A 25,990-nucleotide genomic window follows, 5' to 3' on the forward strand; every position below is an offset into this window, starting at 1 on the left:
CTTTAGTTATAAGTCATAGGACCCTTTTTCACATTGCGACAATTATGTTATTCAGATAACTACATAAAAAAAAAAACTGTTCACGATTTGGAAAAATATATATAATTATTTTTTAAAATATATAATTTTCTCATTTGTTGACGGCATGATTTGTGTTTATATATTTCTTATTATTATTATTATTATTATTATTATTATTATTATTATGGATAAATTGTGTAATTCACATGCCTTGGCGCCCTGCGATGAACTGGCGACTTGTCCAGGGTGTACCCCGCCTTCACCCCTATGTAGCTGGGATAGGCTCCAAGTGACCCCCGTGACCCTAGTGAGGATAAAACGGGTTCAGAAAATGAATGAATGAACATGCCTTGGCCTCATTTGCTAGCAGCAATGGTGGGTGCAGTTCTTAGCAGTAGCCATGGGTGCAAGGAACCATGAATGCAGTTTACACATCTATTTTAAAGAGAGGTAAGAACCAGTTAATCAGTGCCACTTGAGATGTTCCATACAGAATGGTGCATGTAAAAATAAGTAGCCTCATTTTACTGATTGTAAATGTGAGACCTCAAAGCCTATGATGCATAAAGTTGAACCGTGTAGCACAGCAATGAGCAAAACAAGCTTATTACATATTAGTAATTCCAAGTGGCATGTTTACAGTTCATTAGAAACTCATTGATTAGGGTATGTAACAGAGATTTTAAAAAATCAAACAACTGATGCAGATATAGGCCATTGTGATATAATAGTATTAAGCTTTTGCAAACAACGAAGGGACTTTTCTGTCTTTTGCTTTTAGACACTGGTCTGACTTCGGATAAGAAAAAGATCTAAAATCGTTATAAAACAAAAAAACTAGTCTATTTCTTAATAATAAAATCTGTATTGCTTGCTGGATTAAGGGAATGAATCATTTTATTCCAGGCCTCATTGTATGCACAGGAAAGACAACCGATACATCCAACCCACTACGTCAATGCAACTGGAATCTGCAAAAGGTAAATTAAAGTATTTGCATGTATAACCGCATCGTGACGCTACAGCGGTGCACTGTGAAAACAAACATCCTTTTCCCAATGCTGTGTAAATTGGAGAATAACTGTGCCCAGTGTGTTGTCTGTCAGGCTACCCACTCCATAACGCCCCGCCTCCATCGCGGCGATCTGCAAACAGACGGTAAACTCAGGCCATTTTGCCTGTGCGTTTTCAGCAAAAGCTCTGACTTCCTGAGAGGTTAAACTCTGGGGGAAAACAACCGTAGCTTTGCCATGTCCGGAAGATTGTTGTAGTCTTCCTAAAAGAAAGAAAATGGAATCCCAAAGTCGCACCTAGCGACAAACAGTAAAGCGTTTTTCAGTGACTATTAAAACAACATCTGGATACTGCGATCACATTGCTACGAACATCACTGAAAAGGTACTGTGTTGGCGATTTGTTGTCAGACACTATATTCACTTTATTTACATAAGCCAGATAATTTTAGATTGTTTGCTCTGGTTCGGTACGGTTGTGAACGTCATTGGTTGACGTCGTTTGTCTTGTTAGCTTGCGGTAATGCTAATAGTGACAAATCTATTTTTGATGAAGCCCGTGCTTTCTCACCAAAGTCGAATGAAATAGAGCAGTTAAGTTGATCTTTTCACATCACGTGTGTAAACCTGAGCGCTCAATAAGTGTTGTATTAAGGCGATGTGTTCGACGGCAATTAACCTAGCCTCAAGTTTCAGGCTAAGCTAGCTGTAAGCTAGCCGTCCCTGTTAGCTAACAAGTTAAAATGGAAGCTAGCTAGCTTAAGCATTACTGAAAGCTCAACACAAGACGGGTTGTTTGGTCATGTACGAAGTTTGTTATTGGACAAAGAATCAAATATTATCGTTGTTACAATGCAATAGTATTTGGTCATTTGTTTTTTATGTTGTTACACAATACGTATTGATAGCGTTACGTAGTTTAAGATTGCGGTGTTTTTAAATTATCAGTATTAGCAAATGTACACGGCTAATATTTAGCTGGCCGACGCAATGTATGCTAGATGATGCCATTTTGTTTTTATCTCGACTTTGACCAACATTTTGCGTTCACTTATGATTTATAAGTAAGTCACCAAATTATTCTTCAGTTATAAACTCGTTTGTCGTTTTGTCAATTTGTTACGTGTATGTAACGGCAGTATAAACACACAGAACTCGTTTGCTAGCCAGTGTAGCTTTATATTAGCATGTAGTAACCGGTGAACACAAACCAGTGTTAACATTTGAGTTGTATGATGTTCTCTTTTTTGTGTGTTTTGAGTGTTGTGTATTTAATGTTGGTTTGTAACCAACGTTTTTCCACGATGGCAGTTTCCCTGGTTGATGTCAGTATGGTTTTTGTTGTCAATATTTAAATGGAGAATAGTTCAAATATATGTGCTGTGAGATGGGATTCCTTGTTTTGGAATTCTCAAAATATGAAGTGTTTCTTACATCCACTTTTTGAAGTATGTGTTATGGAGCGTCACATTTTCCTTAACGTTTTGTTCTTTCATTTGTTGTCTCCTGCAGCATCTGGATTTTACTGTAGATTGGAGAATATTCCTCGAGCTCTCTCTCCCTTCTGAATCAATGGAAGGGTCTGACAGTACAGAGCAAAGTGGCAGTGACCAGCCAGAGTCACAGCGCCGGAGGCAACTGGACCGTCTGGACAGGGAAGAGGCATTCTACCAGTTTGTCAACAATCTCAGTGATGAGGACTATCGCCTCATGAGAGACAACAATCTTTTGGGTACTCCAGGTAATAAGTTGTTAATGTAATTATGCTTAAACTTTGAGTCAATTCAGCCTACGCATTGGCATTTGTGAAAATTAAGGAAAACTCTTGAAGTTGGTCAGCTTTATTATAATATCTGTAATGCTGGGTTAAGTGTATCCAGAGTGAGTTGAACTGACAAGTTGCATCCCATTGTGCCAGTAAATAACCTCTCATATATGTTCCTGTCAGGATCATCTTGAACATGAGTTGATGTTCTGAGTTTTATTTAGCTGCTGTTAATTGTTTTAATGTTTTATTTTATTTAGTACATGTTGTTTAGTTTAAATAAGTATCGAGCTGTGAACAAAAGACTGAGATAGTTGGAAATTTCTGTCCTGTGGCTTACTTAGCATTTATTTCAATACTTTGATTGTTTGCATCAAGCACTTCCAGAATGGATCACATCAGTAGTTAACTAAGGTGTGATATCTGTTTAACTCACCCACAACTCGCCTTATTAAGTAGTCATCATCAATGAATTGTATTTGGTACACTTTATTTATTTTTTTTTTTTGCATTAGACATAATGCTACAAATTTTTAAGTGGTACTAAGTCCAGTAAAGAAGCGTAGTTAAAAGGCTTATTTTAGGATTTTTTTTGTTTCTGATTCATCATTCAGTTTAGGGCTGGGTGATTCAGCCAAAAGATGACATGATGGTATTTTGACGTAGAATCACAATTTTCCTCTTGTCTCAAAAAGTGTAGGTCAGGTACAACCATACTACATGTTTTTTGCTGTTTTTCTTGTTACCTGACTAGAAGGTCTGTAGTTTTGCCTGATTTTGGACTAACATTGTTGCAGTATTTGTCAATAGTTTTGGGAGAGAACGTGTAAATCAGACTTACTTCATGTGGAATTTCGGAAGCTTGACCAACAGCTCATGGAATTACTGGAACTGTGATTTTAACTGAAGCAGTGGCCACAAAATACTAATCCCACAAGAGGAGCGACTGAATACTTTTAATATGGAAAGTCACTAAAGAACCACTATTATCAGAGTTAAATAAAGTTGCCTACCCACATTAATGCTACAAACACCCCATGAGTCTCTAAAAATATAATTTGCTACTTAATACACTTTTTATTCAAAATGAAAGTTAGCTAAATGTGTGATTGGACAGCAGTGTTTATAATTTAATTACATGATCTGTACGATCCTAGATCATATGACAATGTTTATGATTTAAGATTGTGAGATCACCCAGCCCTAATTAAATTGACAGAACTTTTGTGATGTTTTTTACATTACTTTACTCACTCATATCCTCCTGCATCATTTCACGTTGCCTACTTGAAAAGGCTTTACTCAGAATTAGGTTTAGGTAGCCATCTTTTGTGTTGGATTTGTAAATATGCGCAAAATGCAACAGTTAATGGACTACTGAAGCGCCCAATCCGTTTCTGTCCCAGGACAGTGGGAGAGGGAATGTAAGTTTGGAGCATCCTTTAGAGGAGCGTCCTGCAAGGAGAGGGCATTGAGTGGACAGTGGCATGCCCTGGTAAGTCTGGAGGTTTTCAGTATTGTCCTGTTGCTGTGTTCAAAGACCTAGCAGCTCTATGGACCAATACAACACAAAAGACATTGCTCCTTTTCTTTTTGGAAATAATTTCCTTTGGTCACTACACTAGTATTTTTTGCAGAATGTAGTAAAAGACATTTTTCAATGTAGTTGTTTAGTGGCCAGATGTGTAACCATTACATTATGTCCATCTGATAATTCACCGTTACTGTGATTAACATGAGAAAATGTGTATTTTTATGCATGACAAAAAAAAAAATCTCTCTACAACTTATTTTGGCAGTCAGAGAGAGTAGTAGGGGAAATTAACAATGAATTTTCTTTAGTAGAAGAATTTCGTGGGTTGCCAGAAGTTCATTGTTTTAGTAAGGCATTGTGGTTGTTTTTTTATGTATCTTTCAGGAGAGGTAACAGAAGATGAGCTGTTTAATAGACTTCAGCAAATAAAAGATGGTCCAGAACAACAGAATAACACCCAGAGCACTGAAAACGGAGAAGATGCAGTTGGTAAGTATAGCAGTTCAGTTACTTGTTGTTTTTTTTCCTCTCTAAGTGAAATTTTCTTACTCATGTCTTGACCTTTGATTTTTAGAACAACCAGAAGGCTCTGAGGATTCTGCAGGTGGGGATAGTCTCCTTGACTGGCTGAACACAGTAAGGCGCACTGGCAACACAACCAGAACTGGTCATCGTGGGAATCAATCGTGGCGAGCTGTAAGCCAGACAAACCCAAACAGTGGTGATTTTCGCTTTAGTTTGGAGATCAGTGTGAACCGCAACCTAACTGAACAACAAGGTGCTGTAGAAGGGGAGCAGGAAACTCCAGAGGGTCAAGCAGTAGCTGTTAATGCTGAACCACAAGTACCTTTGGAGACAGAAGTGGTCGAAGAACCAGTGGTGGAGGAGTTGGCTGTCATAGTGGAACCAGAGCCGGAACCAGAGCCGGAACCAGAAGAAGTTGCTCCACAAGAGATACTTGGAGAGCCTCCCAGCCCACCAGCTGGCTTTGTGGTGCAACCACCACTTTCTCCTCCACGAAGAGGACAAAGAAGAGCCCGCAGCCGCAGTCCAGAATCTCGCAGAACTAGGCCCCGTACAGCTCGGAGCCGTTCCCCTCTCAACCTTGAGGTGCTAGATGGTCTTCCTAATCCCCGTACTGGCCCTAGTTCTCAAGGCTCCAACTCTGTTACCAACAATTCCCCTGTGCCTCAAGTGGAGGGCAGCTCCCGGACTCGACAACATGTCCTCTCTAGGCAAAACACAGCTGACAGTGATGTGCAACCATCTAGGGCTACAGCAGAATCAGTCCCAGAGCCCCACAATAGCCGATCTCAGGATGGAGAAGCTGCTGGAGGGGAAGGGGGTGCAGCTGGCCGGCGTCCCCCTACGATCATGCTTGATCTCCAGGTGCGGCGTGTGCGTCCAGGCGAGTATCGCCAAAGAGACAGCATCGCGAGTCGTACTCGTTCACGCTCACAGAACTCAAACAACACATTTCTTTATGAGAGTGAACGTGGTGGCTTTCGTAGGACTTTCTCACGCTCTGAGCGTGCTGGGGTGAGGACCTATGTTAGCACTATTCGTATACCTATCAGGAGAATTTCCGATGCAGGTTTAGGAGAGGCTACATCAATGGCCCTCCAGTCTATGATTCGACAAATTATGACAGGCTTTGGTGAATTAGGCTACCTCATGGATTCAGACTCTGATTCATCAGATTCAAACCGTGGAGCCAACACACCTGCAGATCTGGCTGAAGTCCTCAACAACCCAGATACTTCTACTGCTGGTGCTCCCGCAGCTGATATTGATGAACCATCTATGGCTGCTGGAGTCAGAGCAAGGACACTTGACGCTGAGATGGATGAAAGCCTCGCTGCTGCTCCGCCTGCCTCTGGTGGCAGGGCTCGACCTAGACCACCCATTAGTCTAGAGGAGCCCAGCTCTCTTCCTTTCCTCCGCCTCGCCCACTTCTTCCTTTTAAATGATGATGATGAGGACCAGCCCCAAGGGCTGACCAAAGAGCAGATTGACAACCTTTCTATGCGCAACTTCGGTGAGAGTGATGCATTGAAGACTTGCAGTGTCTGCATAACAGAATATGCAGAAGGTAACAAGCTACGTAAGCTGCCCTGCTCACATGAGTACCATGTTCACTGCATTGATCGCTGGCTCTCTGAAAACTCCACTTGCCCCATATGTCGCAGGGCTGTCCTGGTATCTGCCAATCGAGAAAGTGTGGTGTAGCCGATGACAGACAGCAGAGCTATTTGTCTCATCTTGTACAATGTAATATCCCAAATCCTTAAAGTTTTGAGAAAATGTCTTCACTGTTGAAATGAATTTCCATCATACCATAAGTGGTTTTAGCATAATCCCATCACAGTTTTGATTTGGGGTGCTACATACAATGGCAAAGGCCATTCAGTCTCTGAGACATTTCTGCAGCCCAAAGTTAGACATAAGCAATGCATGCAGTTGGACTCGACCTGTAGTGACACAGCAGTTTTTTTGTAATGCATAAAGTCATGTGCACAAGCAAACCTGCATTTCATAGAGAATCCCACAGCTAAAGATGTTGCACAGCTGCAGCTGGTTTAGGCACTTCAAATCTGCTCTTTTGTATTAACTCCTCAATGGCGCCTTATATACAATAAGGTGGGTATTGGTACAGTTTTTGATTACACCAATTAAAAGTATTAGCTGTAAATAAGCTTGTAAAATAATTTGGGTCATAATTTGTATCGGTGAATTGGTTTTGGATTAGTATCACATATGAAGATATGGATTGTATTTACCTCAATTATTATGTCAGAGCATCCTTAAATTAGGTGTTACCCATCAGATTCATTTATAGATTGTATTGTCTAAAGGATATGTAAGACTTATTTTGTCCTCCTATTTTACACTGTATCTCGTACTCTCCCCTCTTTGTTCAGTTAAAAGTAACGACTATATAACAATTTGAAACTGATGTAAGTGCTGACTTTTTGTGGAGGCATAAGAAAAGATGAATGCAACGAGGTTAATTTTGTAAGATGAAAGTTCATTTTGAAATCCTATATTTATTATTTGTTTGATTATTAAAAAGGATTGCATAATAAACATACCAGAAATTAGAGATGTCTGAGAATTGGTAGTAGATATTGGGTTGAAATCAAGATGTTGGTGTGTGGAGTTTCCCTCCTCGAAAGTACTATACTAACAGTAGTCAGTTTCGGACTGTAAAGATGATCGCTTCTGCTTTTTCCACCGACATAAAAGGATAATTACTTTTTAGCATGTGAAGAATATTAATTCTTCATGGCCATCGATTAACAACCATTCTAATTTTGTAATGTAATGTACTTTAACTGTCGACTGACGAATTAAGTTCTCTAAACTGGTATGGTATTCAGTGAACTCCTCAGAAATTTTCCTAAAACTAACTGCAGCATTCTGCTTAAATCAGGTCATAATTTCCTCCTTAATGTACACAGTTTTAATTACTAAACTAAATGTCTGCTCATTGACTCTGTCTGGACAAAAAAAGAAAAAAAAACATCATAATTTTGTCCAGAAAGTGAGACTGCTGTTAAAGTCAGGATGTTCATCCACTGTGCCCTCCTCCTGCCTCATGAGCAGATGCTCCATATCAGTGTGCAATACATGCAAAAGTGAAAGTAGGGAAATTTAAACCATGTAATAAATGTGCTATTGTTAAAAATGTTGTTAATGGCTAAAATCTTTAATGAAGACATTATGTTTTTAAAATGTGTTGAGGTTAATATTATTTTAAGTTCTATAGGTTTTAAGAGCACTCTTCATGAACAAGAACAATGGCAGAAGGAAGAAATGGGCATCGCTGTTGTGCCATCTTGTCATGTTTCTTGTTGCACAGTTTTATGTCTTCACCACATTGATTACTTCCCTTTGTGGGACATCCAAGTCTGAATGCAAGACATTATTGTCATTGTTGAATACCATGAACTTGTAAATTAAATATATGTTCTCTGATAGGCCATGCTTTCATAGTCCTGGCCTTGTTCTGTGACCCACCCGGTGCAGTATGTTAACTGGGTGTCAAATTAAACTAACTGCTCAATTAAACAAGTTGTTATGCTACACGAAACACTGTAGACGTGCTTTCTGTATTTTCATTGTGCTTTTTTCATTTTGCTTTGCACCCTGAGTTATGTTATTACTTCTTCTTACAGTGTTTGTGTCATATATTTGTTGATATTCTCATCAGTACATAGTTATTTGATTTTATTTATGGATCATGAGACAAACAAATCCTAAGAATAACATGTTAATGTCAAGTAATTATTTCCAACGTGGTCTCCAGCTGTTAAGACTGAAAACAAGACACATTTATGATGTAATGCAAACATCAGTTCCCAATTATCAAAAATAAGTCACCAAAGAAACCCAAACAAAACCCAGTACAATCAACCTTCATGACCACACAGTTACTATCACCGCAAAAAAATCACCTGTGAGTCTGTTACACAATTCCATAAATCCATGTGTTTCAATGGATCATTCCATAGCCTTCAGTTCTTACAGATTACTGTTAAATAATGAACAAAATAAGGAGATTGGATCCACTTTCCATTAATGATTTAACCCATAAATGCATGAATGAATGATTAGGTAAAAATGTTACTCATTTAGTCACAATTGAAGGGTTGAGGTATCTTTAGTTGTGTGAAATTTATTTATTTATTTATTTATTCATTTTTGGACTAGAATTTATTTCCTCAATCAGTTTGCCAGACTTCTTCGGTTGGTCATCAAAAATTGAAATTTGATGTCTCCAAACTTCTGAAAATATATGAGTTCCCATGGATATACAGTTTTACTGAGTCTACCACTGTCAAATCTTTGTAAAAAGCCTGTTTTTTTTTTTTTTGGGGGGGGGGGGGGGGTGCTTTTTTTCATTATTACCTCCGCCAAGGAGGTTATGTTTTTGCCAGGGTTTGCTTGTTTGTCTGTTTGTTTGTCTGTCCGTTAGTGTGCAACATAACTCAAAAAGTTATGGACAGATTTGGATGAAATTTTCAGGGTTTGTTGGAAATGGGATAAGGAAGAAATGATTAAATTTTGGTGGTGATCGGGGGTGGGGGGCCCATGGGGGGGGGCACTGATCGTTAGTGTGCAACATAACTCAAAAAGTTATGGACAGATTTGGATGAAATTTTCAGGGTTTGTTGGAAGTGGGATAAGGAAGAAATGATTAAATTTTGGTGGTGATCGGGGGTGTGGGGGCCCACGGGGGGGCCACTGATCAGCCTTGGCGGAGGTCTGCGCTCTCCAAGTGCTTCTAGTTGAGAACATGTTTTTGGCATATGTCTTTTAGTCTTGTATCTTACGAAGTCTTTTTCCATCGTTAAATATTTTTTCCTTTTAACAACATGTTTGGCTAGATATATATTGCCTATCTTGTCACTTTTATCTTGTTGCATATGTCACAACATTTCACCAGAACCAACCTGAAAAGTGAATGTATTGTAATGTGCAGTCAGTGACGCTTTAAAAACAAATTATTGCATTAGTCAAACTAAAGCTGGACTTTAAAAGTTCATCTAAACATGTTAGCTCGACTGAAATTGAAGTTTTAATAGTTGGACTAACACATGTAGCTAACGTGATTGAAAGTTGATCAGTTGTCCAGTTGGAGTGGAATGGGACCAGGTGTTCTGCACATGCACTTGAGCTCTGGAAGCTGAATATCATGCATCTCATCTGCACAAAAAGCAGGGTGGAGAAAATGTACGCTATGGACAAATTAGCAGCGTTGTCCATTGTCATGCCAGTTTACCTCTGGGCTGCTAACTTGCTAACTCGCTATTGACTATTGTGGTCTGACGGCATAGGCCAGGGGTGTCCAATCCTGGTCCTCGAGAGCTACTATTTTGCATATTTTAGATGTATCCCTCTTCCAACACACCTGATTCAAATGATAAGCCTGTCATCAAGCACTGCCGAAGCCTGCTAACGACCATCAGGTGTGCTGGAAGAGGGAAACGTCTAAAACATGCCGGATAGTAGCTCTAGTAGACCAGGACTGGACACCTCTGGCACAGGCTAACAGAAAGAGTGCACATCACCACCTGTTGTAGCAGAGGCGACAAGATTTCAACCATGAAGGTTATTACACAAACTGCAAGAACAGACAAATTTGTTCGTTTTCTCAAGCTGGCGAGAACAATAACCAAGTTTGTTACGGCTAGGACATTTCATTCTGCATGAGAAACTCAAGTGTAGAAGTCCTGGAAAGTCCTCTGGTTTTCCACATTAACCACACCCACTTAAAATTTAAGATCAATCCCACAGTAGGAGGACACACACAGGAGACCACAAAAATTCTGTCTTGATGTGTGAAGAAACAGGCTGTGGGGTCTGATCAAGCGGTAACACATGGACACATTTAGTGTTCAACAGTCTGTCATATAAGCAGAGTAACGTATATGCATATATTATATACTGAACAACAAAAGAAACGCAAGTTTTGGTCGTTAATTTAGGCAAGAGTTCAGCTGTCCTGTTGAGTTGTCAACTGAGATACACATTAAAATAAGTGAGTTGTAACCATTGGAGCGTGTGTTTGCAGGCAAACACGACCACGAGTGGTGTTGAGCACGTGTACAAAGTATCGGAGGTGCGGTACGTTTTGAGTGATATGGTAGTGGGAGCAACAAATGGGAGTGGCAATTCCCTTTGTTTATCTGGGGGCTATAAAAAGAAATGGTAAGATTCAAAAGTTACTGCATTACCACGATGCCTTGCCTTAACGATAATCTGAGAGAACGCGCCATTGGTATGCTTGATGCTGGTTTGGCGCGTTCTCTCAGATTTAGCTTCGGGAGACGTTCCCCTCCCGAAGGATTTACAATGTAATATGTACAGAGTGCAAATTGGTGTTTGTAATATATATCACTATTTTAATTAATATCAAATAGGCCAAAACCTTTTAGATATGTTCAACTATGCTGAAAATAAGCTTTTGGTGTAAAATATTGAAAAGTCTCTGTTTTATTGACATGAGAATGTGGTAATGCGTGGATGACTCTATCATCGTATGCATCACTCAAAATATATCAAAAGACCATTACTTTCTGAAAGTTTCACTCTATCTAAATTATAAGTAACTTGAAAATTAAAAATTGGTGTTTTTGTGGAAATACGTGGACAGGGCCTTTTAAGCAACTCACAAATGTTCAAACCCATAAATATCAATAATATTCACAAAATAATGAAAATCTAATTTTTGAAACTTAATAATCATCTATATAATCAACAGATTGAATACATTTTCTAGATATAATTTTTAGTCTCAAATTTGACCTATGGTTTAAAAAGTACAATCAATAAAATCAGTTGTAACTTTTTTTTCTACAATTGGTATTTTAAAAAGGATAACAGTTCCATAAAATACAGATCTTTAGCTAAAAAATGAGCCCACTTGATAAATGATGTGTGCAAATGTACTTTTTCATGTTGATGTTCACTTTTGTTTGATCGGACCCTGTGAGCAGTTCCAAACCGAGGACTCTGCAGTCCTTTTAGTCCTGGGAGACAGAACAAATGTCTGTGGTTTTGTGAAGTATGTAACAATCGTAAAGGCTGTTACATATTCTGTCATTGGAGTATGGAACTAAGTGCATGTAATAGCCTTAAATCCATTATACTCATGTAGAAATGACTGCATGTAAATGTATTGAGTGTTCTGAAGTAGATATGGTAACTGAGATAAACATTCCATTTGATTAAAAACTATTCTCACATTAATTCTCAGAATTTCACATTTTGACCCAAGACTGTATGTAGGAAACTTTATCCAACCTGCATTTTGATATTTGTCGTTATTGATTCAAACCTGGTAAAGTTTTACAACTTTTATTCTGGAGGTTTAAATTTTATTATTATTATTATTATTATTATTATTATTATTATTATTATTATTTATTTGTTTATTTATTTTTATTTGTTTTTTTTTTTTTTTTTTTACTTGTACACCAGTGTTGGCGACCCAAAATAACAATTTCGGACCATTTTTGGTCCCGACCCTACGTTTGGGAAACACAGTCCCAAACAATGCTGATTCAAACAGCCACATACACGACTTAAAACTGTGTTAAATTGTATGTAAGTGGACTGTGAAAGGGGTCTGGTGCCGTGTCTCCTGTTGTGTCCACAGTGGAGCTGCAGTCTGTCTGCAGTCCACGGAGTCCACGGAGGTGAAAAACACGGAAGTACCGAGTCAGACCGAGCAACGATGGCGACCAGGACAGTCTGCAGCCGTTTGTCGCTTTTCCAGCGTCACTGCATAAAGGTAACACATGAATATCTTTAAAACCTGGTTCTATAGAAATCCACACTGCTCTGAAGGTTCACACTCACCCCACTGTGGGTATGACTGTAATCCAACTTCTTACCACAGAACTGTCACAGACAGTACACAGATGAACCCACATGGTATAATCTACCTAATAAACTGTACTTAATAATATCTAGTTTATTATTATGTCATATTTGAGATAATCCGTCTTATTTATCTGCACAGACACGTTTCCCACTGTCACACTTCAGATCTGTTTCATTTTAACCAGGAAGTGGCGCTGTTGGCTCCATGATGTATTATTTCATTATTATTATTATTATTATTATTTCGCCTCCAGTAACTCGTCCAGAGATGATGTGATGCTGAATGTAATTGCAGTTTCAGTATGCTGGGTGTTTATTGTAGCAGGTCTTCATTCAGACACAGTGCAAAGGGTCCTGCCCTGTTGAAGTGAGCCACCTGGACCATTTGGTGCTGACCGTGAAAAATCTGCAACATACTACTCAGTTTTATTCCTCTGTTCTTGGCATGGAGGTAATCACTTTCAAGGTATGCACAGTCATCGATACACTATTATAGTTACTGTCATTATTATTAGTAGTAGTGTTGCTACATTTATTAAAACCGAAAGCAGTGGTTAAATACAAAAAATATGAATAATTCTGATTTATTTTGTGCATTCTAAGTCATTATTAGCACTATTCCTTTAAATACATCTGTAAATAGTGCACAACAAAAGTGAACCAGTCTGTGCTCCTCTGGTTTGCAACAGCCTCCACTAGATGTCAGTGTTTGATTGCATGTCAGCAGTAGAAACCCCCAGGGCTCTGTCATCATAAAGGAACTGCATTTTCACATTCCTGTATTGTATTCTGTCTTTGCATCACCAAGGGAAACAGAAAAGCACTGAGCTTCGGGAGACAGAAGTTTAACCTTCACCAGCAGGGCCAGGAGTTTGAGCCTAAAGCCAAACGTCCAACACCAGGCTCTGCAGACCTGTGCCTCATCACAAAAACCCCTCTGGCCTCAGTGGCTGCACACCTGAAGGTACTACACCTACTGCACACACCCTGCTTTATTTCTAATGTCACCTCTAATCTCAACACTGTAACTGTAATTATTTTAAAATGAATCTGCGTCAGTGTCAAATGCTAGTGAAACAGGCTGTTTTCTATGTTTACGTCTCATATTCAGGTGTGTGGAGTGGAAATAGAGGAGGGTCCAGTTGAGAGGAGTGGGGCTGTGGGGCCCATCACCTCTCTGTACTTCAGAGATCCAGATGACAATCTGATCGAAGTGTCCAACTATAACCAACCAGCATCAGAGGGGCCTTGACATTTCCTTTTGCCTCAGTAGTTATAATATATGAAAATGCGACCAATACACCTGTAGTCTTTCTGTTCGACAAACAATTAAAGTTTGAGTGACGACCTTTGGAGACTTGAATCACTGTGGCTCATGAACACACACTAGATGTAGTAATAAGATGAATCTGTTATCTGTGCCTACGCATTGTTTTTATGTGGTTGTGCTGATCAATATATTTTACATAAAGTCAAATATCAAAATATTTGTGTTTTTTGTTGTTATTTCCCCTTTTTGGTGCAGTTAATTTGTTAATGTTGCCTACTTAATATCTATCTATCCTAATAATATATGTGTTCTTATGTCTTTGTGTAGTATAATCAATCAATCAATCAGTCAATCAATCAATCAATCAATCAATCTTTATTTATTTGTAGAGCCTTTTACAACACTTAAAGTGACCAAAGTGCTTTCCAATAAAATCAATGCATATAAAAATCAATAATAATCAATAATAAAACAATATAAAAACCGTAATAAAAATAATAATCAATGATATCATAGATTAGCAAGGAAAAGAACAAATACTGTATTTAATGACCATGATAAACCTATTGTTCCTAGAAAATTCATGTGATTAAATTTGTGTTATTGTCACCATATCAGAATTTAAATGTATAATGTTTATTGTAACTCCCTGACACGTCATGTCCCAGAAACAAAAATACCAACATAACGTGCCCACACTTGAAAACCCTCCACCTTCAGTCCACGCTAAAGTGTTTGCACATACGGATGGACAGACGGATGACGGACTAATGACGATACCCTGCAGCAAGGGTAACAAGGACAATCTCTAATTCAGGACATTTACAATGTGAAGCGTTAGTATAATCCAAAAATCAACAATTTAAGTTAAAGTGCAATGAAGTAACAAGATTTGCTTTGCTTAGATGAACAAGAAACATTTACACAGATTTATTTTCTACATTGTTGCCCATAAAGTTGGAATAGTTTTGTTTTCAGACACAGTCCTTTTTTAAATTCCTATTTCTACACATCAGTAATCACCTGAGTACCAGTTCCACTTATCTATTGAGAGTAAGTATATTTACTCTAAATATGCAGTTGTTTTATAATGCCCGTTGTAGCTGTAGATTATTTTATAAATGAATCATTAACAATTATGAATCCAAATGAACTTTTCTTTGAGACATTTCCAGACAAACCTTTCAGGCAGGATTGCAAAGTAATGTCTGGAAAAACAGGCACAAAATAAAATATGACTGCACAGTTTCCTGTGAATTATTAAAAAAAAAAAAAAAAATAGCTGAGGTAGCTGAACAGTATTACAAAACAGTGTATTATACTGCAGGATGATATTCATCAGGTTTAGATATATTCAGATAGTTTCTTAAAGACTCAAATGTGACCTCAGTAATCAGTTGTATGGTGTTAACTTAATCATTAATGTTAACGTGAATATTTGACTAAGAACTGTTGTTTGTGCTGCGAAAACGTGTCCAGACAGGGGTAAACAAAGGGTTTTCCCCTCATGCAGGACTGACACATTGAACCGGCTCTTTGTATCATGAGGACAGGACAGGCCAACGTTTCCTCCAGCCCAGACCTACTGGAACATATGAACTCAAGCTGTGTTTTTCCAGAACTGATTTATACAAAGCACAGTGTTTCAACCTGGTTTTTCATTTTTTGTTTGTATACCTCCTAATGCACACTCCTATTACAAAACACCTCTACATAATTATATTCATTGTGAGCCCAGTAGATACATTTGTGTTTTTTTCCAGATGAATGTCCTCTTCATAAAAACTTATATACTGATACATTCTAGGTTTTTAGAGTAAGATATTAAACTAATGACATATTAATATACTTTATTGTGTGACCTTATTGTCATTAAGTAAAATCCTTGTCCTCTCTTTAACACTGGCTATGGTCACTTTTACATGTTCACTTGCTGAAAAGAATAAAGATGAGCATTTCTGTTATTTTTAAAAGGATTTTTTTTTTTTTTAATTTCCCTCTTTATTTAATTTACTTTTCACCTTAAAAAAGAAATTGTGGAGGTGACAATTGATTGAGATTATTTTTTATTTATTGAAAGAGAATCAAGTTTAAAGAAGATAATGTATGAAAGATTATAAAGGTAAAGCAACTACCAATAAAACATCAAGCATTTAGTTTAGTTTACATAGATGTTTTAACAATCCATTATTTAGAACAAACATAAATTACAGTATGATATTTTTCAACCACCTCATCTATAAATGAAGCTGACATTTTTGTGCTTTCACCATTTAAAAGACTGTAAAGACAATATCTTGATAAAATTAATGTGTAATGTACAGTAGATAAATACATAGTAAAAGATCACCTTCAGACCTTAAGTATACAATTTTTCAGAAACAGAAATACGTCACATTATGTAACATTATGTAAAGCCTGTACACAGTTTGGAAAACTAATATTCTTCATAGAGTGTTCTTATATTTTATGTTTACTAATTTGTTTTGTTGGTGTTTTATTGAAGCTGTGAGAGAAGGGGGGTGCAGTCTTCAAGTCTGTCAAGGTCTTCCACCACCTCTATCAGCTGTTCAACATTGTCTGAGTGAAGCACCGCCCCTGCGTTGTTCCTGAACTTCTTTCTGAGGCTCTCATTGGTCAGTGGGTTGCGCCAGTGACCATAGAAAGTGTCACAGCGTCCCTTTAGAATGTCTCCTCCAACAAGCGTTACCTGTACTTCGCCGTACATGCAGTTGAAATTAGCTTGGTTGTCGTGGGGATGCTCGACACGAACACGGCTCAGCATCTCCAGCAGGTCAGGCCTCCTAATGGCGCTGGGGGTAAACGACTGCACGGTCACTTCACCATCCAGGAGAGCAGAGCAGGCGTTGAACTGGAAGGAGTGACGCGCTTGATGCTCAGACTCTGGGAAAGGCCTGTTGATGTATTTGGAGTGGGGGACTCTGAGCAGAATTTCCTGGACGTGAGCTGGGGAGACAGTACCTGAGCCAACGCCCACAAGAAGCTTATGGACCAAGGCTGCAGCATCTGCGACCCAGTGCATCCCCAGATGAGCTGGGAAGCGCTTGAAGGCCATGTCCTGCTCCTCTAACAGGAACATACAGCCACCATCACTGGGTGATTCCAAAGGCCGTGGGATGTAGTCTTCATAAAAAGCATTAAAGCCGGCCACTCCTGCCACTTCATCCAGGACCAGAGGACTTGCCTCTAATCCTCGGGAGGCCAGCAGAGCAGCCTCTAACCCCAAACGGGCAGCGTTAGCAATGTGGAGAGGTTTGGATTGGGTGGCAGCATTAGCCATTGGAGCTCCAGAGAGAGATGCAGCTATGGCCAGTGCATGACTACACTGGGATTCATTCAAGGACAAGAGTCTGGCACATGCTGCTGCACTGCCCATGGTCCCCACCACACTTGGGGGGTGAAACCTGGTGATAAAAGACAGAAAGAAAGACAGTTATAGAAAAACTGGTCATCTTTTGCTTCTGATTACTGTTTTAATTGAAGGAAAAGTAGGAAATGGGTGCCCCTCATCGTTATGGATTCAGCAGAGAATCTTTGAATAAAGGTGTTTCTTATTCCAACATCTTATTTCAGTGGTGCTGAGACATTTTAGTCATTTACACATTTGATAAACAAGCAAACACTGTTGTGGGCCATTTGACTGGGTGTAACACTTGCCACAGAGACCTCATTGGAACTTCCCTCCAGCTGGCTAATTGTGTTAACACGACCCTTAGAGCCTTTGCTATCCCATAGATGGACACAGCCTAATAACACAACTTTCACAGCCCATTGACACCACTAAGAGACTGTACATTAGGTCTCCTTATAAACCACACTGCATGGATCAGCAAAGTCAGACATACAGGAGATCGTTTCAGTCTTATGTATTCGTAATGATGTAGAATGCGTGTATACATTCTCAAAAAAAAGTCATTTGTGGATGAAATATATTAAATAGACTCATGGTCTGAAATGCACCTCTTGGGGATGTTCTGGGCCTCATTAGAGAATCTCATCAGTCGACCTTGGATCTCGATGCCAACATTGAACGCCAGCAGGAAGTCCAGGCCACTAGGTTTGTTGTTAGCTGGCATCATGTCACTGAGAGCGAACACAGCAGGAAGAACTGCTCCTGAGGGATGAGTGGCAGGATGCCACGTATCATCAAAGTCCATGGAATGAGTCTATGACAAAAAATGATAAGAAGATGCATTTAGAAAATCAGTGACTGTACAGAGCAGTATGTAAAGTCACTTTACTTTAGAAAGCATTTAGATCATTGATTAATTTTATGTTCAGCAAGAACAGGCACAGATTTGTGTGATCTAATACTCGATGTGTGTCCACATTATGCACAAAAGGAAAATGTGTGTCTCTTTAGTTGGTGGAACTGGCAAATGGGTCTGACACCCTGTTGGTGTTTTTTCAGACAAGCATCAGGCAATATTTTTTGGAAAATTCCATAAAAGAGTGACTCAGGATTTTCATCATCTGCTGTGTTTTTCAGGAAAAACACAGTGGTGTCCTGTGGTGTTTCAGTCAGGGTCTTATGTAAATCATAGTAAATTATGTACACAAACTAATAAAATAGCTGTAGTTTGGTTGCGGTAATGGGTTTGTAGGATTAGTGCATCTTAAATAGCCTAGTGCACTGGGAACAATGGGGTTACGTCTGTTAAGTTTATTTATACTCACTGCTACTCCATTGACAAAGGCTGCCAGTGTCGGGGAGAGTCTGGTGTCCTTACGTCCATAAACGAAACTGATGTCATCAGGAGCATACATGTGCTTTTGGAAAGAGAAAGAAATGGCAAAATGCAGTCAAAACAAAGGGTAAATCAACATTTTAGGTACACATTGAGTCATCACAGACAAACAAATGAGCTGAACTTTGTTTTAAATACCCACACATAAAACTACAGTTAGTGAAGGCTGAGTAAAAGTTTTTATTAGTTCGTCAGATCTTATAACACAACAAAACAGATAACCGGAGGAGGGTTATGAAGGATGGTTGAATTAAATTACCACACACAACATTTCTACTGGCTTACACTCTATCTGTCTGTCTCTGATTCATATCAGATAACGTCTTTAATAAAGTTATTCTTCCTCACCTGGCAGTGCTGCAGGGCCAGTTCAAACACTTCTGTTGTGCTTCCAATCAGACCAACTCCAATACTGTCCAGTAGCATTCTTTTACTGCGCTGGAGGACTACGGAGGACAAGTGCCGTGGCTTTACTTCACTGATAAACCTCCCGAAGCTGGCTGTGACTGTGTCCTCAGGGGCAGGACGCTTCATGACTGCAGGGAGAATACAGAGAGTGGTGAAGGAAAAGAAGGCAAAAGCTGAAGAAAAACAAAGGACAGAAGTAAGTGATAACTCTACAGCTGCTATAGAGAAAAAAAAAATCAGTAGAATTCATATTTTAGTTAGATTATACTTATCATTAAAAGTTTACCTTCCACGGCAGACATGTGCACTCCTCTGACAGCCCAAACCGGTCTAATGGTTTTCTGCAGAACAGAAAATAAAAAAATATATTTAATGACAACTGTAAAGTCTGAGAAACACTGGTTAAATTATAATAAAAATATAGTTTTACATCACAAATCCTTTGTTGGCAGTGATTTCCTGCCCTTTCATTTTCAGACAAATGGAACTCTAGCATCACTTTAATGATATCTCCACTTGTCTGTCTGTTGTACTTGTGTAGTGGTATTGTTGCAGGTGTAGTACTGTACATGTAATTTGTTCAACATTTCATAAAAAATCTTGTAAATTAGAGCCAAATATGTAGCAGTCAAAGCTCTATAAAATGACTTTATGCATGGACTCATTAACAAGTTCACTGCCATGATTAAAATAACCCACAGAAATAAACCTATATAAATATCCTTCGTACTTACCCGTAGTGTGGAGATCATGGCTTCAGTTTGGTGTTGCTCTTCTTTTTTCTTTCCTTTAGATGGTCTGTCTTCTGGTTTTTTATGTTCTTCTGGTCGAGTAAAGAGTTTGTGCAGGATGCTGATGCTGTCATAGAGGTTCCCTACTTATATAGCTGATGACTTATATAAGCCACCCAGACTGCCCCAGAAGGAACCAGGAAGGGCAGGTGTATCCATAACATTCATCAGAATAAGGAGGAATTTCCAGAGTGGGCTCTATCAGCATTATCTACCTCAGGAAAAGAAAAGGAAAGAAAGTAACTTTACTGTCTTGGGTGGAGGCAGTGATGTCACTGCTCACGTTGTCTATTGTAGGTTGTGATCAGGGAATTTTCTTGAACTCCTCCTACGTGTAGAGAGGCCTTATTTATAAGTAACTGTCATCCCTCCATCAGAACAACTTCTACTTCACTTGTTTAAGCATCTTCTCCAGGTAAGACTTAATTTCCTTCTTTATATTAACTAGCATGTTGACAGTCACATGTGTTTTAGATCCAGGCTTTAAAATGCTGTGGGTTACTATGTATCATGGGTAGTTTTTGTACCTTTATTTAAAAATTGCTCTGGATTACCTACATAATGATTATTTAAGTTTATGTATTATATCAGCATATAATGTTAGACCTAAAAAGACTCATAGACATTACCAGATCACATGACTTGCTTTTTTTTTTTTTTTTTTTTTACATAAATTCATCAGTTGTGCATAAAATTCTTACTTATACAGGTACCTGTTCTTTGCTCATATTTGAGCTGAATATCCAAGTCCTGCTGTTACTACTATGATAGAACAGGGGTTGTTCAGCTCTCCTGTGACTGGGCAGGGCCACATACAGTGGACTCAGGTTTCTGAAAGTGTTCAGAGACGGAACACAAAGAGGGAGCAGACTATACAGGACAAATCTGTGTTTACAATTACTTAAAGACACTATCAGTTTTTAATTTCTTTGTTCCTATTTTCCTCAATGTGCCTCTTGTACACTGTTGCCCATGAAGTTGGAAAAAAATTTTTTTTCAGATGTTCCAGTTTTATTTTTCTTATTTATACACATCAGTGATCATCTTTGCCATGGTGCAATGATTACATGCTGTATTGTAAGAACTGTATTTTTTTTTTTAACATTTAGACTGATATATGTTTATGTGTTTTGTATCCCTAATAGCACATATACTGTACATGTCATTTTTAAAAATGTTGTCCTTTCTGTTGTTACACCAAATGTGCAGTTTGACAAAGGAAACATTATGTCAGCATCAGACGGTTTTCCAGCCAGTTTCTATGGTGAGCCAGGAGTGTTGGGCATGTTATCTAACGGGATCAGTGCATTCCTAGTCCTTCTGCAGAACTTCAACACAGCATACACCGGGATTGCACCAGCAGGAATGGAGAATATACTTGCAGGTAAAATTCTGCTGTAATTCTAATCAGGACACACTAATATCTAAGTAATACAGTATTTTACATAGTGATTCATGATGCTTGTTCCAGGTGTTCATCTGATCCTGATCGGTTGTATCTGTCAGCTGGTGGCTGGTCTCCTGTCCTTCAGAAAATATGATCATCTAAGCGGCACTGCCTTCATTGGTTATGCTGCTCTTTGGGGTAGTTATGGTGCAACTCGCATCTACTTTGGAGCCATCACTGAAACCCCTGTGACAACATTTTTTCCTTATCAGATAGACAATAATATGTCCCTATCCACTAGTGTGATAAAAAACCTGCCCCTGAATGCAACCACAGGGATCCCAGAGTCTGCTATATCAGGCCTGATCCCTTATATCCTTCTGTCCTTTCTCCTGGCATTTTGCTCAGCCACAGTTAACTATATAATGCCTTTTGTATTTGGGGCCATCACTGCCACCCTCATTTTTGAAGCAGTTGGTCTAGTAGCAGGATCCTGGGCTCTTGTCGTCTCTGGGGTCCTTGAGCTGCTCATTCTAATCTTTGCCATCTATGGTTCAGCTGCACTGCTTGTCAAAGGCCTGACTCAGCGTCATGTCCTAAAAGGCTTTGGGACCCCTCTCTTTAATGTTCTCCTGCTAGGGACGGCCAACTCTGCAAATGCCCAGAGCATTGGCCAGGAGAAAAAGAAAAACACAAAGTATGCTGAGCCTATGGCCTTGGGTTTCTTCTGCAACACTGTTTGTTCTTTTATCTTTACATTCTACAGCTTTGGGTACATGAAATCCTTCAGTGTAGGAGCTGCATGGGTCTCAATTATCTCAGTTGCTCTGTTGCTGTCTAGCTACTATGCCTATCTGCGGCAAGATTGTTACCACACTACAAAGTTTGGTTTGCATGCTACATATTGGCTGATCAAAGCTTGGGAAGAGTTTGTGGCGTCTGCTCTTATTGCAGATGACACTGAAGTGTCAACAGGGAGAGAAACAATGGTGGGAAACTGGTTCTTTGTGATGGCAGCATTGGTGCTCTGCATGGGAAGTGTGAACGCAGATGTCCTAGAACTGATCCACAACATGCTCTTTGTCCTGGTCACCCTCTCTACAATCCCCCAGATCCCTCTGCAGGGATACCACATTTTCTTTGGTGTAGCTTGTTGCCTTTTTACTGCAGCCTCACTCTATGGCACCTTTGCACGACTCATCAACACCATAGCAGAGAAGTCTCTCATCCCTGTAGGTCCACAGCCCATCTCCACTGAGAAACTAAAGAAATCTTTGACATGCAACAGGTTTAAAAACAAAGGCCATGAGGAGCCACCGATAACTGAGCAAGCCTCTGATGCCCTGTTTTACCTTTTAAATGGGGTTTCAAGTCTCTCAGCTCTCCATACGAGTGTGGCCAGCACAAATACTACCTTTCTCCATCTCACTGTTCCTTGGGTTCTCATCTCTGGAGCTGTTGTCCAGACCTATGTCAGCCGACTCCAGCTCACAGATGGTCAGTTTGGTTCAGTCACCTCATCCATCTATGCGGCAGTGTGGGCAACCTGGACCTGGTTTAGGTTTGGAGGTAAGTCAACCATGGGTGATAAAATTAGTAGTTTTATGCATCAATTACAGTGCATGAAATATTAATCACAAATCATTTCATTCCAGGTAACCTGCTTCAGTTTTCCACTGAAGCAACTTATGGTTTTGCAGCAGGAGCCATAGCGTTCCTGGTTATTAATGCATCTCTGATACTAATTGGTAAGTTTGCTAAATAAGTCATAAAGAGAATAACATGTTTTTGTGCTAATGTTCATAAGACACATTATTTGTTCCAGCTGCCTACAGGAACCTGGTTTTGCTGTTTTTAACAACCATCATGGAGGTTGGACTGGTTTGTTTCCTGCTTTCCACTATGCAGCATCTACCATACGAACTGGAAAGTAAGTATGAATAACCTCATTTTGAAAACACTTCTTTTCCTGTTGGTCAAATAAAAATTAAACATTCAACAGTATTCACTTGAACCTTGTTGCATTTGCTCCACAGTGGCCATGCTTGCTCTTCTGTCTGTAATCTGTATTTATGGAGCTCTGGCATCACTGATCAACTGTACCTTCTCACAGAGGATGCTGCCTCTGGGCCCTGCTTTATTAAAGGTAACCCATCAAAACACTGCTGTATTTCCCTTCTGTTGTGGTCTATAATCTGTATTGTTCATCTGTAGTGTTCATTGTACGTGGTCTTTTACAGGAGGAAATTAAACAGGAGACTGCCTCAGAGCCTCCCTGTCCTGTGGCTGACTCACAACACACCAGTGGCCTCCTGAAGATTGCTGGTCTTCTGGGAGAAGGTGGAGTGTGTGGTATTCCCACAGACACTGTGTATGCCCTGGCTGCGTCCTGCAAAAACCCTCAGGCTATAGAGAAAATCTACAACATTAAAGTAAGAATGAAAAATAACATTATGATTTTAAATGAAATATGCTCATAATCATGTTTCAAACTGCAGCATATTATTGTAAAACTCATGAATCTCTGACCTGTAACAGGACAGACCAGCGGAGAAGCCCATCTGTATTTGCATCTCTACTGTTGAGCAGCTGGTGGCAGCCAAGCCTCCTTTCAGTCCTCTGCTCTGGGAGTTCATGAGGAATGTGTATCCTGGAGGCATCAGCTGCATTGTCAGCAAAGGAGACTGGCTGTTTAAACTGGGTAAATTGGCTCTAAAAGTTACATGAGGCAATCATGCGCAGCGTTATCTTCAATATAATGGCTTTTGCTGTACCTTTCAGTTTTGTTCTTGAATTCACCCTCTACAGGAGTAGGACCAGCCTATGACCGCGTTGGTACTAACAACAGCATCATGATCCGTGTTCCTGACCACACTGTGACCAGTCACCTGTGTGACATCACTGGACCCCTTGCCATTACTTCAGCCAATCCCAGTGGAGAGCCCGACAGCACCCACCACAGCATGGTCATCAGGTAAAAACCTCTTCACGTGGCTCTGCTGCATAGAACTCTCACTCCAGTGTGTCTGCTGCTAATAAACCACATAAACATTTCTGTTTCACTGCAGTCGACTGGGACACAAGATCCAAGGTGTTCTGTGTGACGGAGAGTCTAATGAAGTTGTTGCTTCCACTGTCGTCAACTGCCTGAGGATTGATGAAGGTACAAGGCAAAGTCACATTTAACAAATTATAGTTTTTGGTTTCAGTAAGAACTTGCTCATTCATTCCACTCAATCTTATTTTTCTATAGGAATCATCACCATTGTGAGAGAAGGCTGCGTCCCTGCAGTTAACGTCCTCCAGATCTTTGAAAGAGTGAAAAGTACAACGGTGTGATTGTCTCATGTGTTTTTCTCCTTTGCTCTACACTCTTGGTTCCTCTTCAGCTTCAGTACTTCTACTTACAAAGCCTAGGACACTTGATGAACAAAAGTTTGACAGTTATATGTGTTACCTGAAAGCCAGAATATCTGGTCAAATGTTCCCTAGTCACTGTTTCTCAGCCTTAGAAATGAAGAAAATATTTAACTTTGTTGGTTTACTGTTTTAAATTGAAAAATTATATATTTTATATATTTAAAGTTCATCTTATTTTTCATTGATCTGATTTTTACAATTGTTCTAACTGTAAATGTAACAGAACCTATCTATTGGTGTATGTATTATAGTCCATTATGTATTTGTATACTGAGTAAATGTTTTAATAAAATAATGAATTTAAATAATACTGTCTAATGTTGTCTCGAAGGGAGAAAGGTATTACATTGTCAAGTAAAGTCACAGAAATCTTAATTTTGTTGTGCAAAAGTAAACAGTGTTTTAAATAACGAATTAAAAATAAAATACAATATGATAAAAGATTCAAAACTTACAAAATGTCACACATCAAACAAAATACAGGATATAATGGGAACATACTAGATGTGCTTGCACCCACTAAAAAAACTCAGCAGAGAAAATGGTTAAAAAAGCGCTCATCCAAATGGATGTCAGTTTTACACCCTTGTCTCCAGTTCCCTCCCAAAATTTCAAGTTCCATGTGGCATCACAGGAAAAACAATTTTAGCACATCTACATGACAAAAGCAAAACAGAGGCTTATGTAAAGATCGAACACAGAATGCTGTCTGATAGTGATAGTAGCATCATCTTTATAAGTCACAAGAACCCTGGATTGTACCAATGAAAACTTAAATATATTGTTCAATCTGATGTGAGCAGAGGTAGATTAAAGCTGCGTATGACTTTCGTCACCAATTTTTCATTAAATCTGTAAAACCCAAGCGATAGCCTATCCCCCCGGCCTTTTTGGAATTCCACATAGCTGCAGCAGCAAGAAGCAATGAAGCCGTTTCCGTGTTTGTTGCTGCTGCAGCCATACTGCGGCTGCGTGGAATTCCCATTCCCACAGTGCACTTCGCAACAAAATTTCTGAAAAGGCCCGAGTGATAGACTAGTTGTGATGGGAGTACACTTTGAAGTTGTTCATCATGAGGGAAGTGATTCAGTTGCGTAATTACAGAAAGACTAATGGATTCATGATGCTTAGGCTATGACTCGGGTTCAACAGATTTGATGAAAAATTGGTGATGAAAGTCATGCGCAGTTTTAAATACAACCAAAAAAATATTGGTTAAAA

The 25,990-nt window shown here is 39.2% G+C and overlaps 4 protein-coding genes across 6 annotated transcripts; 3 read left to right on the forward strand and 1 right to left on the reverse strand.

Moving 5' to 3' along the window:
- Window positions 1-1,161: 1,161 nt before the first annotated feature.
- On the forward strand, window positions 1,162-8,422 carry rlim (ring finger protein, LIM domain interacting). 2 transcript variants are annotated; one of them, XM_030145256.1, is made up of 4 exons: window positions 1,162-1,419; window positions 2,547-2,775; window positions 4,718-4,822; window positions 4,908-8,422. In XM_030145256.1, the coding sequence occupies exons 2-4, from the start codon at window positions 2,607-2,609 to the stop codon at window positions 6,560-6,562; spliced, it is 1,929 nt and encodes a 642-aa protein (XP_030001116.1). In that variant the 5' UTR covers window positions 1,162-1,419; window positions 2,547-2,606; the 3' UTR covers window positions 6,563-8,422. The 2 variants fall into 2 exon arrangements, with proteins under 2 accessions (XP_030001116.1, XP_030001117.1); XM_030145257.1 differs by lacking the exon at window positions 1,162-1,419 and adding an exon at window positions 1,803-2,098.
- A 4,043-nt stretch (window positions 8,423-12,465) lies between these two features.
- Window positions 12,466-14,071, forward strand: glod5 (glyoxalase domain containing 5). 2 transcript variants are annotated; one of them, XM_030144701.1, is made up of 4 exons: window positions 12,466-12,632; window positions 13,050-13,190; window positions 13,533-13,688; window positions 13,836-14,071. In XM_030144701.1, exons 1-4 carry the CDS (start codon window positions 12,576-12,578, stop codon window positions 13,974-13,976), a joined length of 495 nt encoding a protein of 164 aa, XP_030000561.1. In that variant the 5' UTR covers window positions 12,466-12,575; the 3' UTR covers window positions 13,977-14,071. The 2 variants fall into 2 exon arrangements, with proteins under 2 accessions (XP_030000561.1, XP_030000560.1); XM_030144700.1 differs by having other exon boundaries at window positions 12,468-12,632; window positions 13,047-13,190.
- A 2,226-nt stretch (window positions 14,072-16,297) lies between these two features.
- Window positions 16,298-20,050, reverse strand: irg1l (immunoresponsive gene 1, like). The gene is made up of 6 exons (XM_030144699.1): window positions 19,906-20,050; window positions 19,458-19,512; window positions 19,112-19,299; window positions 18,693-18,785; window positions 17,976-18,181; window positions 16,298-17,419 (listed from the first exon to the last, which is right to left on the reverse strand). The coding sequence occupies exons 1-6, from the start codon at window positions 19,921-19,923 to the stop codon at window positions 16,492-16,494; spliced, it is 1,488 nt and encodes a 495-aa protein (XP_030000559.1). The 5' UTR covers window positions 19,924-20,050; the 3' UTR covers window positions 16,298-16,491.
- A 2,316-nt stretch (window positions 20,051-22,366) lies between these two features.
- On the forward strand, window positions 22,367-24,920 carry LOC115427453 (uncharacterized). Its single transcript, XM_030146010.1, has 9 exons — window positions 22,367-22,918; window positions 23,005-23,097; window positions 23,175-23,279; window positions 23,386-23,495; window positions 23,590-23,781; window positions 23,888-24,050; window positions 24,158-24,323; window positions 24,418-24,512; window positions 24,603-24,920. Exons 1-9 carry the CDS (start codon window positions 22,381-22,383, stop codon window positions 24,686-24,688), a joined length of 1,548 nt encoding a protein of 515 aa, XP_030001870.1. The 5' UTR covers window positions 22,367-22,380; the 3' UTR covers window positions 24,689-24,920.
- The last annotated feature ends 1,070 nt before the right edge of the window (window positions 24,921-25,990 follow it).

The sequence above is a fragment of the Sphaeramia orbicularis genome, chromosome 10 (assembly GCF_902148855.1).
Source record: "Sphaeramia orbicularis chromosome 10, fSphaOr1.1, whole genome shotgun sequence".
NCBI classification, from domain to species: domain Eukaryota; kingdom Metazoa; phylum Chordata; class Actinopteri; order Kurtiformes; family Apogonidae; genus Sphaeramia; species Sphaeramia orbicularis.